This window comes from Triplophysa rosa, linkage group LG1 (assembly GCF_024868665.1).
Source record: "Triplophysa rosa linkage group LG1, Trosa_1v2, whole genome shotgun sequence".
Lineage (NCBI taxonomy): Eukaryota > Metazoa > Chordata > Actinopteri > Cypriniformes > Nemacheilidae > Triplophysa > Triplophysa rosa.
This window is the reverse complement of record NC_079890.1, coordinates 18,310,868-18,325,806: the sequence shown is the minus strand read 5'-3', so window position 1 is coordinate 18,325,806 and position 14,939 is coordinate 18,310,868. Positions and strand designations below refer to the sequence as shown.

Sequence of the window (14,939 nt, the reverse complement as noted above, 5' to 3'; positions counted from 1 at the left end):
CAAACAAAAAAACGTGTATACGTACACTGACTGCATATATTGATTCTGTATTTATCTGAAAACAGAGATATGAAAATAAGAACGTGACATATTTAACAGCTCTGACTATACCTTTTTCTGATGCCCGTACGCCGACGGAGAAGGTTGGCGTGTTAGCCACTCCCCTTTAAGACATCATCGTGTCCTGCGTGCCATTCCGAAGTAATACCCCCTATGCCCTACTCCCTTCGAAGTGTAAAAGCTCTTGGTGTGTAAACTATAGAGGGGAAAACTCAATTGTATTTCTTAATCTGTCCGTTTAAAGTTTACTTGGCAAAAGGAGCAATAAAACAACGTCATCTTTTCTTTATTTGGAGCGACATTTTGTTTGGTGTCCACTTCCTGAAGGGCCCTTCGGAGGGCAATATATCCCGTTTGGCACGCACCGGATCATTTCAGTCTGCTGCTGCTACTGCTCTAGTAATTGACGTTATGGAGAAGAAAGCGAGTGAAGGATTTCTAGTTTAGTCACTCACTACAAACATCCATCCGCCAGCTAAATCATACCAAAACACAGATCTGCTCTCCGTGACTGGTTTTCTATATTTTTTCCCCTTTTCCCCTTTTCCCCTTTTCCCCCGTGGTGGAAAGAAACACACGAAACTTAAGATGAACCGAATAACGGGAAAGACGAAAGAAGCCACTCTGATAGAAATGTCTAACACACTGGATTCCCAAATCCAAGGTAAGAAAATTACTTACGTAAAGCTGATGTGTAATGTTGAGAAAAAAATCTAAAGTAGAGAGACAGATGGTTCGTCTTGCGTTCAACCTCTAAATGAAAAGACACATTAATGTAACAGTTTCGTTTAATCCGGTGACAGGATGTCAAAGACAAAGGCGACGAAAGAGTGCAGAATCCGTTCGTTATGTTAGGTCGTCTTTAAATATGAATGTAAAAACCCATAAATCAGTTACATGCATCCAAGTGAGCTTTCGCGGTGGGGTTCTGCTTTTAGAAAGCTTCATTCAGATGAAGCAAGCTTGGAAAAGTTGTGGTCTACACCCAAACCTGAGCATTAACTTTCCGACGCTTTCTACGTGGTCTAAATTGTAAACAAATATGTCGACTTATCTACGTGGCCATTTAGGCCTGTTTTTATGTATAGTTTTAATAAATGCTTTAGGTGTTTTGTTGTTTTCCTGTGTGATTTGCCGTTTTAGGAATAGCTTGGAACTTCCCACCCCTTTAACAGTCTTTCACGTCTGGCCACATGGCTTGGCCTCAGTCCCAGCTTCATTTCGGAATAAAACAGCTCTTATGTTGAATCCGTTAAACGTCTGGTGTTGATGTAACCCATTCAGGTTTCTTTTAGTCTTTTATTGTACACAGATCATGTTAGGATTAGAACACATCCGGATGTACTTAAGAATACAGCAGCACATCAGCGGTTTCTAAGAAAATAGAGACAATTATTAGATTTTAAGGCCGGGATATTTTGCAGTATTTCATCGTAATATCGTTTGCAGTGGGCAGTTGATAAAACTAAAGACTGCATCATCATCGTGTATTATTATCAGGATGGAACGGACTGACAGTTCATCTTATGTATCTGACAGATGTACCAAGTGTACTTTGATCCCCCTTAGTATTACTTTGGCTAGTTTTGTAATACTGTGAAATGCATTGTTGATCTGAGGGGTGCTGAAATAAATCAATCCCGGGAGTGTTAGGTTCTCTTATTCTGAGGCTGTAGGGTGACTAATGTTTGTTAAAACACTAAGGCTAGAGGGGCTCTTATTAAGTGAGATGTGTAGGTGTACCTTTGTTGTCTGTGACTTTATTCACATGGGTGTGTGGGATTGTTTGCCCAAGTGTATTCTTTGCTCTCCAGTTCTTCTAGCTGTTCCAGGGGTTTGCCTGCGTCATGAATGAGTGATCAAAAACATGAGATCAGAATATAAAGGAACTGGTCATTTACATAGAACTTGTTTAAATGGGATTTATAGGGAAACCCCATCTTAATCCTCTTTCCCATTTTCTCTCACATTCCATCGGTTTAATCCTTATTAATGTACTGGTTGAACTTCATAGCCGATTTAATTGTGCTTTCCAACTAAGATGCTGGCACTGCTACAGTATGACAACACACACATTATTTCTGAAAGTGTAATTAAAAAATGATGGATATCCAATGCCTTGCAAAAGTTTCTCCCTTAATTTATTGAATTACAAACCATACAGGGGTTTATTTATTTATTTTAAACTTTAAAGTGCTGAAAGTATTTAAATGTGAACCTTTTTTATATATTAGCCAAGTGCTTCGGAGGCTATAGAAAGACCACAAGATTTATGGATTTAATATACTTTTGATTCATAGCTGCATAATTTACAGCAAAATAAAAACAACTGAACACTATAGAAGTTCAGACTGGTCTAGAAGACATTGTTTACACACAGCTCTACCAATTCTTGTAAATGTGTTTTAGCAGAGAGTTCTCAATCCTTCCTCCATGAACCATTTTAACTAGACTTCCCTGCTGTAGCAATTCTGGTGGTATTACATATTATTATAGCTTCTAATTATAATGATGATACCATGATCATGATAAACATGAGATGTAGGGAGATTACATTGTATGTTTTTTGAGTCTTGCCTTTTGCTTTAAGTGTCCTCTCTGTTTTGGACTTGTATTGGACTTCGTTAATATCAACTTTGCATGAAATTGGTGTTTTTAGATAGCCTGTGACAGCTCATTTACGTATTAGTTTTACAGTTATGCTTATAATTTTATAAATAATGGCATGTATGTTAATAGCCTTTTTGTAAACTTGGACTTAATTGGACCAACTAGATCATAAAAGTGTCATTATTTAAGCTCTTTATCTTACTTTAGAATGCAGTTTATCCCAGAATATCACTGTCAACTGTTGCTTTTCAGGATTGTTTAATAAACTCTTCTGTGACATTGTGAATTCCCCTTCTCTCTTCACTGTTTATCATTGCATTGTCACCCTGGGCTGTCACATACACGACTTGGTTTCTTATCAGGGCAAAGCTCATGGTATCCTCTTTAGAGAATGCAACCGTGACACCCATGAATAGATTTCCAAGTCCTCCCTCTCATGTCTGTCCATGTCCCTGGTGTGTTTGTGTGTGTGCTAAAGTGTCTTGAGTTTCCNTTTAATATACTTTTGATTCATAGCTGCATAATTTACAGCAAAATAAAAACAACTGAACACTATAGAAGTGCAGACTGGTCTAGAAGACATTGTTTACACACAGCTCTACCAATTCTTGTAAATGTGTTTTAGCAGAGAGTTCTCAATCCTTCCTCCATGAACCATTTTAACTAGACTTCCCTGCTGTAGCAATTCTGGTGGTATTACATATTATTATAGCTTCTAATTATAATGATGATACCATGATCATGATAAACATGAGATGTAGGGAGATTACATTGTATGTTTTTTGAGTCTTGCCTTTTGCTTTAAGTGTCCTCTCTGTTTTGGACTTGTATTGGACTTCGTTAATATCAACTTTGCATGAAATTGGTGTTTTTAGATAGCCTGTGACAGCTCATTTACGTATTAGTTTTACAGTTATGCTTATAATTTTATAAATAATGGCATGTATGTTAATAGCCTTTTTGTAAACTTGGACTTAATTGGACCAACTAGATCATAAAATTGTCATTATTTAAGCTCTTTATCTTACTTTAGAATGCAGTTTATCCCAGAATATCACTGTCAACTGTTGCTTTTCAGGATTGTTTAATAAACTCTTCTGTGACATTGTGAATTCCCCTTCTCTCTTCACTGTTTATCATTGCATTGTCACCCTGGGCTGTCACATACACGACTTGGTTTCTTATCAGGGCAAAGCTCATGGTATCCTCTTTAGAGAATGCAACCGTGACACCCATGAATAGATTTCCAAGTCCTCCCTCTCATGTCTGTCCATGTCCCTGGTGTGTTTGTGTGTGTGCTAAAGTGTCTTGAGTTTCCTTGACCTGTCATCCAAGAGAGTATAATAGCCACTTAAATGTTAAAATGTTTCTTTTTCAAATGGTTTAATTTGAAATGATTTTTTCCAAAAGAACCAGCGAGGTCATGGTACACTTGTCGGGAACCAGGAGAAAGTGAGAACGAGAGAGAGTTGTTGCTATAGCAACTGGCTGTTTAATTTAGTTTTCCCTTTGATAGCATACTGAACAAGCAGCTGATTATTCCTGAAGTCAGGAATAACCTATATGTATGTATGTGTTTATATATACAGTATATATTGTATAACAATGCACAATGTAAAGTAGTGAGTGAACAGCTTAATTTGCTGTCCCCTCAAAATAACTCGACACACAGCCATTAATGTCTAAACTGCTGGCAACAAAAGTGAGTACACCCCTAAGTGAAAATGTCCAAATTGGGCCCAGTTAGCCATTTTCCCTCTCTGGTGTCATGTGATTCGTTAGTGTTACAAGGTCTTAGGTGTGAATGGGGAGCATGTGTGTTAAATTTGGTGTTATCGCTCTCACTCTCTCATACTGGTCACTGGAAGTTCAACATGGCACATCATGGCAAAGAACTCTCTGAGGATCTGAAAAAAGAATTGTTGCTCTACATAAAGATTGCCTAGGCTATAAGAAGATTGCCAAGACCCTGAAACTGAGCTGCAGCACGGTGGCCAAGACCATACAGCATTTTAACAGGGACAGGTTCCACTCAGAACAGACCTCGCTATGGTCAACCAAAGAAGTTGAGTGCACGTGCTCAGCATCATATTCAGAGGTTTTCTTTGGGAAATAGACATATGAGTGCTGCCAGCATTGCTGCAGAGGTTGAAGGAATGGGGGGTCAGCCTGTCAGCGCTCAGACCATACTCCGCACATTGCATTAAATTGGTCTGCATGACTGTCGTCCCAGAAGGAAGCCTCTTCTAAAGATGATGTACAAGAAAGCCCGCAGACAGTTTGCTGAAGACAAGCAGACTAAGGACATGGATTACTGGAACCATGTCCTGTGGTCTGATGAGACCAAGATAAACTTATTTGGTTCAGATGGTGTCAAGCGTGTGTGGCGGCAACCAGGTGAGGAGTACAATGACAAGTGTGTCTTGCCTACAGTCAAGCATGGTGGTGGGAGTGTCATGGTCTGGGGCTGCTTGAGTGCTGCCGGCACTGGGGAGCTACAGTTCATTGAGGGAACGTTGAATGCCAACATGTACTGTGACATACTGAAGCAGAGCATGATTACATTTACATTTATGCATTTGGCAGACGCTTTTATCCAAAGCGACTTACATTGCTTTATCCTATACATTTATACATAGGCATGTGCAATCCCTGGGATCGAACCCACAAGCTTGCGTTGTTAACGCAATGCTCTTACCACTGAGCTACAGGAAAGCTGATGATCCCCTCCCTTCAGAGACTGGGCCGCAGGGCAGTATTCCAACATGATAACGACCCAGAAGAAGCTGAGGGTAAAGGTGATGGAATGGCCAAGCATGTCTCCCTACCTAAACCCTATTGAGCATCTGTGGTGCATCCTAAAATGGAAGCTGGAGGAGTGCAAGGTCTCTAACATCCACCAGCTCTGTGATGTCGTCATGGAGGAGTGGAAGAGGACTCCAGTGGCAACCTGTGAAGCTCTGGTTTACTCCATGCCCAAGAGGGTTAAGGCAGTGCTGGAAAATAATGGTGGCCACACAAAATATTGACACTTATTTGGACCCAAATCAAACCTTATATTGAGCCCAATTTGGACATTTTCACTTAGGGGTGTACTCACTTTTGTTGCCAGCGGTTTAGACATTAATGGCTGTGTGTTGAGTAACTTTGAGGGGACATCAAATTTACACTGTTATACAAGCTGTACACTCACTACTTTACAATGTAGCACAGTGTCATTTCTTCAGTGTTGTCACATGAAAAGATATAATATTTACTAAAACGTGAGGGTTGTACTCAATTCTGTGAGATACTGTATATGTATGTATGCATGCATGTATGTATGCACGCGCGTATGTATGCATGTACATACATACATGCATGCATACATACAGTACATACGTGCGTGCATACATAGATTCATATACTGTATCTCATAGAAGTGAGTACACCCCTAATGTTTTAGTAGATATTATATCTTTTCACATACATGCGTGCATACATAGATACATGCGTGCATACATAGATACATGCGTGCATACATAGATACATGCTTGCATACATACATGCGTGCATACTTGCATACATACATACATATACAGTATCTCACAGAAGTGAGTACACACCTCCTGTTTTAGTAAATATGATATCTTTTCACACGCATACATGCGTGCATGCATACATAAATGCGTACATACATGCGTGCATACATACATATACAGTATCTCACAGAGGTGAGTATACCCTTCACGTTCACATACATGCGTGCATACATACATGCGTGTATGCATGCATAGATACATGCTTGCGTGCATACATAAATGCTTGCGTGTTTACATACTGTACATATACAGTATCTCACAGAAGTGAGTACACCCCTCACATTTTAGTAAATATTATATCTGTTCACATACATGCGTGCATGCATACATACATACATACATACATACATGTGTGCATAAATACATGCGCGCATAAATGCATACTGTATACAGTATCTCACAGAAGTGAGTACACCCTTCATGTTTTAGTAAATATTATATCTTTTCACATACATGCGTGCATACATACATACATACATGTGTGCATACATAAATGCGTACATGCATGCGTGCATACATACATATACAGTATCTCACGGAAGTGAGTACACCCTTCACGTTTTCGTAAATGTTATATCTTTTCACATACATGCGTGCATACATACATACATACATGTGTGCATACATAAATGCGTACATGCATGCGTGCATACATACATATACAGTATCTCACGGAAGTGAGTACACCCTTCACGTTTTCGTAAATGTTATATCTTTTCACATACATGCGTGCATACATACATACATACATGTGTGCATACATAAATGCGTACATGCATGCGTGCATACATACATATACAGTATCTCACGGAAGTGAGTACACCCTTCACGTTTTCGTAAATGTTATATCTTTTCACATACATGCGTGCATACATACATACATACATGTGTGCATACATAAATGCGTACATGCATGCGTGCATACATACATATACAGTATCTCACGGAAGTGAGTACACCCTTCACGTTTTCGTAAATGTTATATCTTTTCACATACATGCGTGCATACATACATACATACATGTGTGCATACATAAATGCGTACATGCATGCGTGCATACATACATATACAGTATCTCACGGAAGTGAGTACACCCTTCACGTTTTCGTAAATGTTATATCTTTTCACATACATGCGTGCATACATACATACATACATGTGTGCATACATGCATGCGTGCATACATACATATACAGTATCTCACGGAAGTGAGTACACCCTTCACGTTTTAGTAAATGTTATGTCTTTTCACATACATGCGTGCATACATGCACGCATGCGTGCATACATGCATGCATATGCAGTATCTCACAGAGTGAGTACACCCTTCATGTTTTAGTAAATATTATATATTTTCACATACATGCGTGCATACATACATATATTCATACATGCGTGCATACATAGATTCATGCTTGCATACATGCGCGCATACATACATACATATAAAGTATCTCACAGAAGTGAGTACACCCCTCTCGTTTTAGTAAATATTATATCTTTTTGCATGCATACATACATACATACATACATACATACATACGTGCGTGCGTGCATACATACATATACAGTATCTCACAGAAGTGAGTACACCCCTCACATTTTAGTAAATATATCTTTTCACATACATACATACATGCGTGCGTGCATACATACATACATAAATGCATTCATGCATACATACGTGCGTGCATACATACATATACTGTATCTCACAGAAGTGAGTACACCTTATATCTTTTCACAAGCATACATACATGCGTGCATACATACATGCGTGCGTACATACATGCATACATATACAGTATCTCACAGAAGTGAGTACACCCCTCACGTTTTAGTAAATATTATATCTTTTCACATACATGCGTGCATGCATACATACATACATACATACATGTGTGCATAAATACATGCGTGCATACATACATATACAGTATCTCACAGAAGTGAGTACACCCTTCAATTTTTAGTAAATATTATATCTTTTCACATACATGCGTGCATACATACATTCGTGCGTACATACATACATACATACATTGTATGCATGCATGTGACCCTTACCAGCTTTATGTAAATCAACAATTTTTGATCGTAGATCCTCTGAAAGCTCTTTTTGGCGAGGCATGGCTCACATAAGCGTGTTCTTCTTGTGCAGAGAAAACTTCAAAAGTTTGAGGGGTTTTTATCAGTCAAAGTAGCTGTAGTAGTCCACACCTCCAAACTTATTATCTTAACCAGATTCCAGGTGTGCTAAAACCTGACTCCAATTAGCTTTTTTGAGGTCATTAACTCAAGGGTTCACATACTTTTTCCACAAGCGCTGCAATGTTTTTTGGTTGTTCTCAATAAAGACATGAAATATCAAAAAAATGTTGTGTTATTATTTTAGACAAACTATGTTTGTCAATACCCTTGACTTAGATGAAGATCAGATCATATTTTATGACAAATCTATTCAGAAAACCATGAAATTCCAAAAGGTTCACATACTTTTTCTTGCCACTGTACATACATACATGCATATGTATGCATGTACGTATGCACGATGCATGCATGCATGATGTATGCTTGCATGTATGCGTGCGTATGTATGCATGTATGTATGTATGTATGTGTGATTTGAAATACTTTCAGAATCTAACGGCTGTTAGATTACAAAAATAAATAGTTTATTTACATTTACATTAATCATTTGGCAGATGCTTTTATCCAAAGCGACTTACAAGTAGGAGAGCATATGAACATTTTGTCAACACGCTAAACAGTACCGTTAGTTTACAAGGCCATGCTACTAGAAGGATTGGCCATGCTACTAGAAGGATTAAAGCTGGAGTAAGCAAAGAAGAGAGTGAACAACCACAAATTTTTTTAAGACAGTTATTGGTTAGTCAAATAAATGCGGAACGGGTATGTTTTGAGCTGTTTTTTGAAAGTTGTGAAGGATGCTGCAGTTCGTGTGGAGGCTGGCAGTTCATTCCACCAAAGGGGAACCGAATGAGTAAAGGTTTTAACAAGTGATTTGGTGCCTCGCTGTGATGGAACAACCAGGCGTAGCTCATTTTCAGACCGAAGATGAAGGGAGGGGATGTAGACCTGAAGCAGTGAGTTTAGGTAAATGGGCGAATTTGTCGTTTTCGTTCTGAAGGCCAGTGTCAGAGATTTAAACTTGATGCGGGCAGCAACTGGCAGCCAGTGAAGTGAAATCAGGAGGGGTGTTACATGGGTTCTTTTAGGCTGATTGAACACTAGACGTGCAGCTGCATTCTGGATCATTTGCAAGGGCTTGACTGCGTTGGTTGGAAGGCCGGTCAGGGACACGGGCAGAGATGGTGAGGTCATCTTGTTGAAAAGAGAAATAAAGCTGCGTGTCATCTGCATAAAAATGGTATGAGAACCCATGTGCCTTAATTATTGGACCCAGGGAGGTGGTATATATAGAAAAGAGGAGAGGAGCAAGAACTGATCCCTGAGCAACTCAAGTTGTCTGCTGGTGAGATCTGGATATCTCGCCTCTCCAGGATGCCTTAAAGGATCTGCCTGTGAGATAAGAGTCAAACTTATATATTGTTGTTCATAAAAAGTGCCAGGTGTGGAGTATTTTCATGACACTTGGGAGTTCTTGAGAGTGTACGTGACCCTGAACAATACCAGGACATTCCAGAAAGTGTATTTTGTCCTGCTCCTGCTCTTACAGTAGCCTACCACAGTGTCATTATTTGGTTTGTTATCAAAGATTTGGTTGTGGATTAAAAATGACTGCAATACCTCAGAGACACCATTGTGTCCTGTTGAATAACTGTATCAACAACGGATCTTGGCCTCTGACTTGTGCTGTAGAATTGTGGTTTGCTCTCAGATTGACACCATCACCTTATAATGTCAAGGAGGTATTAAGTGAATGCTTGCTAACCGGGTGCCTTGGTGTTTCCTGACACACTTTTCCTGTTGAGAACTATGTGTTCTGTCAAGCATTAGGAATGCAATAATGTATCATTGATGCATTCAGAGGATGAAATCAGAATGCCTTTTATTTCTACTATAAAAGTCAGCATTGTCATGTGGGAGAAAATTGGATTTGTGAATTTATTTTCAGATCTGCTGAACAAACCCATTTCAGCCTGTCTGCTGAATAATAGCTGAAAAATATACCAGGGGTGCTCCGGCTTGCTTCTTGAGCTGGACCTTTATGCAGAGTAAATCAAACTGTATTAAAACAGACCGAGTATCGCACTAGAATTCATTCAAATTATGTGTAAACTTTCCAGAAAGGTAGATCTCCCTTAGCACGATCGAGTTTATGTGTTTACTGGGAAATTACTGCAAGGGTCACAGGTTTGTATAGACAGGTTTTATCAACACCACGCTTGTTTTTTCCCTCTCCGTTTCAAAGCATTACACAAAGGTGCCATTATCAAGGACGCTTTTCCCAGTAGACCTAATCATCACTCATAATAACACGATCAGAGGAAGCCTGCGAGACCCTAGCACCTACCAGCTTTGCTCAATGCAAATATTGGTATAATGAAAAGATGGAAAGAGAGCCATATCACTTTAACATCTAGAATCCTGTTCTATCTCTGTAGTAACTCTAGTGATATCAGGTAGGATCTCAATTGAACCTGCCAGGTCTGGGGTAAATATTAAAGACATGAGGTTTCTGTAATATATCCAAAGTGTACAGTATGTGGGTCAATGACGTGATGCTCATTTTTTTGTGTCCCTGTGTTTTAAAAGGGTTAAAATTTCAAAATAATTTGCAAACTTGCATACATTCTTTTTTCTGAGGACCAAGACTGAAATTCTGGTTTTAATTCATTTTGAGAGAGTATTTGGGGAATGAATGCAGAAATGTCTATGTGGTGTAACCGTAAAAACTTGATACCACAAAATAATCATGTTTAAAACGATTACATTCTCAATAAAACACCATATCAGATAGCTTGGCATAGTCTTACATTAGTTTTATACCACGGGGCTGTTGAATGCTTCAATCTGATTGGTTGACAAACGTTCTATGGGTATGCATTAACTTTCAGTAAAATGCCCACAATGAAGGTGTTCCAGGTCTGCTGACCACATTACAACATTTACTTTCTTATAATTGAATGGCCCGTTGTCAATTTTTCCTTACTTATTTAATACTAATAGTTAATACAAGTAAATGGAACACCATTGTTCTAAATATTATAATTGAATTCAAATTCATGAAGTGTCATGGTGGTGTAACCACCATTTAAAGAGCAATTTTGTTAATATTATCCAAGAAGATCCAGGAAATGAAATCACAGAGAACCCCTGGTGACACTAACTGCTACATGCAAGGTTAGAAACTCTTTTTAAAAAGTGAGATAATTTCACATTTTTAGGATGTGTCAGGTATTCTTAGGTATGCATGTCAAATGGTATGACACCAGAAATACATTGATATTTCATCATTATTCTAAAAATGAGTATTAACTTCAAAATTGCATTTGAAATATTCCCATCAAGGCCATGTGTGTTTATATAGGTGTCCATTTATGCCTGTTAAATTTTAAATTGAAATCTCAAATACCATTGGACTTCTATAACATACCTTTCTGGTAGGGGACAAATTAGTCAAATATCACAAATTTATGATGCTAAAAATTAAATATATAAAATAAATTAAACTACTATTTGGAACTTTTTTCAAGTGTTCGGTGTTATACTTTTTTTAGAAAGTGGTGCAATCCACAGCGTCAGAATAAAACTCTGAAAGTTCAAGATAAATAATTATAAATAAGATAATTATGTTGCTGAACATAAATTGAAATATTTAGCTTTAATGCGTATTTCTATTCCATTCATTTAAAATTTCAACCAATATATAGTATAATATCATATAATGTAGTATATACATACATGATTTAATAATGTAGCAGAATGAAGTGGGCTTCATTTGACCCCACATTTGAACATAAATTCAGTGCTAAAAGAAATGATTAAATTTCTGATATTTTATCATTTATACAGTATAATATAAGACTATGCACTGGGTGCTCTTGTGGATGGGCTTTTGGAGACTGGGGCAGAAGTCAGGAAATTGTTGAATAAAGTTGTTGCTTTTGTTTTATTGCGCACCAAAATATTCTTCTCGGTTCAGAAAAGAAGATTGAACCACTGTAGTCACATGGACTATTTTAATTATGTCTTTATATTTAACTATCTGTGCTTTGAGTGTATTGCATTGCTGTCTATATGTGGGGAGTCAGAAATCTTTCTGTTCTCCTCAAACCTTAATCTTAATTTGTATTCTGAAGATGAACAAAGGTTCACGATGGAATTTTCATTCTAACCCTGAACTAACCATTTAACTGTTGTTACACTACGAGACATGATGATTTCTTGTTATCAGATGTTTGTTCAGCATTGAGGAAAATAAAACCACTTCAGCTTAAAGGGATATTTCAGCCAAGAAGCAAAATGTACCCATGTTTTACTCACCCTCAAGGCATTCTAAGTGAATATGCCTTTCTTCTTGAAGAATTATGCAGTCGGAGTTACAGTATAATACCACGTATCATTTTACTTCCAAGCGGTAAAATCAGAGTGAATGGCGGGCAGTTTTTTGAAGCTCCAAAAAGTGCATCCATCGATCAAAGGACGGCTCGACACGGCTCCGTGGTCTTAACAAGGGCCTTCTGAAGCAAATCAATGCGTTTGTTTAAAGGACTCATAAAATGAGCACTTTCATCAAGTTGGTATGATTTATTAGGGTCTTCATGAAATGTCTGGAACATATTTTGCTTAAAAACACTCAATGGCTGTGTAAACAAAACCCTTTTTGCCTCGTCAAAATTAGCTATGCTCACAGCAACCCGTTTTGGTGCATGTCTCTTTAACTGATAATGAGTTACAGTGCACCCCATCCCCCTTCTGCCCGGCGTGGCAACACAACACACTTGTAGTACTGCCATGGCAATGCTTTAGCTAAATTATGTTTCCTGAACTCCTCTGCGGTTAGTTTTGTTTTAAATGTCTCAAATCATTCGTCTGGAGACTAAAAAATCCGTCACAGCAAATGCTTGCATGTATGCTTGCCTAAAATCCATGGAATGTGCACCTGCAGATCTCAGCGGAACTACGTGGATTTTAGCGCTTGTCGTTGACAAGTTATAATGTTACACACACAACGTGAGAGCATAACTTGTATGCTGTGACAGATTTTTCAGCCTAAGGACGAATAATTTGAGACGTTTTAAACGAAACTCAAAGCAGTGTTCGCCCCTGTTCATTAGCAAAACAAACAGCTTGCCACAGTTGAACATATTAACGCACATAATGTATTAACATACATACAGCTAAACTCCAAGTGCCCATTTGCCAAATAACATATAAATATAGAGTAAGTTTAACACTGGCTTTGAATGTTCTATTTAGCCTTTAACTGACTTGGCTCCCTTCGCTATCATATGCTAACGTTATCCTCCTATATATACGGTACATTTGCGTCAATTCAGACTGTTGATAAATATTACTTAAATCGGCAGCTTTGTCTCGTTCAGTTGGTCTCGACCCCTCTTGAGGAACATCTTTGAAGCCAATCCTGCTTGTCCCAGGTTGATAAAGCACTCTGGCTTGAAGTGATTTGCGCAAACAAGCAGGTTTTTACATAATGGTTTCTAAGGGACTTCCACTAAAAATAAAATAAATCCACTCCTGTCTCTTCCGAGGTTAGGACTCTGTGCAGCGACTACATTGCAGGTTGTCCACGAACTTTAGCCATGGCGTCATGTACACCACTGTCGCTTGTGAAAACAACAATGGCGGCAGCGCCGTGGGTGGAATTGTTGAGATTAAAGTCCGACTGCATTATTCTTGAAGAAGAAAGTCATATTCAGTTAGGATGCCTTGAGGGTGAGTAAAACATGGGGAAATTTTGTTTCTTGGCTGAAATATACCTTGAACTTGTTGACTATCATGCTTGATTTTCAGTGTTAATGTATTCAACAAACAATGGTCTTTAGCTGTAAAAGCAACATGGTCAAGTGGTGTAACTGGTTTGTGTCAATTGGCATAACCAGTATTTTTCATAAAAATACATAAAAATATACAATTATATACAGGAAAATTTATGTGTAATGAAAGAGAAGCATCTAGTGTAGTGTATAGTTTTTAGCCATTTTACATGATTTGTCCAAGATTATTTAGAAAACTAGGGTGTTTTCAATATATGTCCCAATAAATGTTGTAAAAACACATTAAAATGTATATTTAGAGATAACTTAAATAACATTTTCGTGTGATATTTTAAAATAATTTATTTTTGGAGTATGTTTACATTGCATCTGGGTGGATAATGTTTAATATTTCTAATTCTTTGCCAGTTACACCATTTGACATTTTCAGGTACCTTCAGTCTTAACTTTTATAAAAAATGATGCAAATGTTATTTGTAATTACACAAAATCAGCATAGATACACCAAGTACATTTTAAAATATCTGATACATGCTTTTAAAACCAGTTTTTAAAACATTTTAAATTTTCTCATCTTGCCAACCCTGTTTTGTCACTGATCCATGTACATATTTCTACAACATCAGAAAAAGGGTAAGCTGTTGGTACCCTTAAAATGGTACTGATGTGCATACTCTGCATACATTTGGTACCAATATGTACCTTTTAAGTTACTAATAAGATGAAATGTACTGCCCAAGC

At 37.9% G+C, this 14,939-nt stretch overlaps 1 protein-coding gene across 2 annotated transcripts in view; it reads left to right on the top strand.

Moving 5' to 3' along the window:
- The first annotated feature begins 247 nt into the window (after positions 1-247).
- ano5b (anoctamin 5b) overlaps positions 248-14,939 on the top strand; it is a 35,451-nt gene continuing 20,759 nt past the window's right edge. For both annotated transcript variants that reach the window (XM_057356448.1, XM_057356362.1), the window contains exon 1: positions 248-724. In XM_057356448.1, the coding sequence (XP_057212431.1) occupies positions 649-724 (76 nt within the window). In that variant the 5' untranslated portion in view covers positions 248-648. The remainder of the gene's footprint in view (positions 725-14,939) is intronic.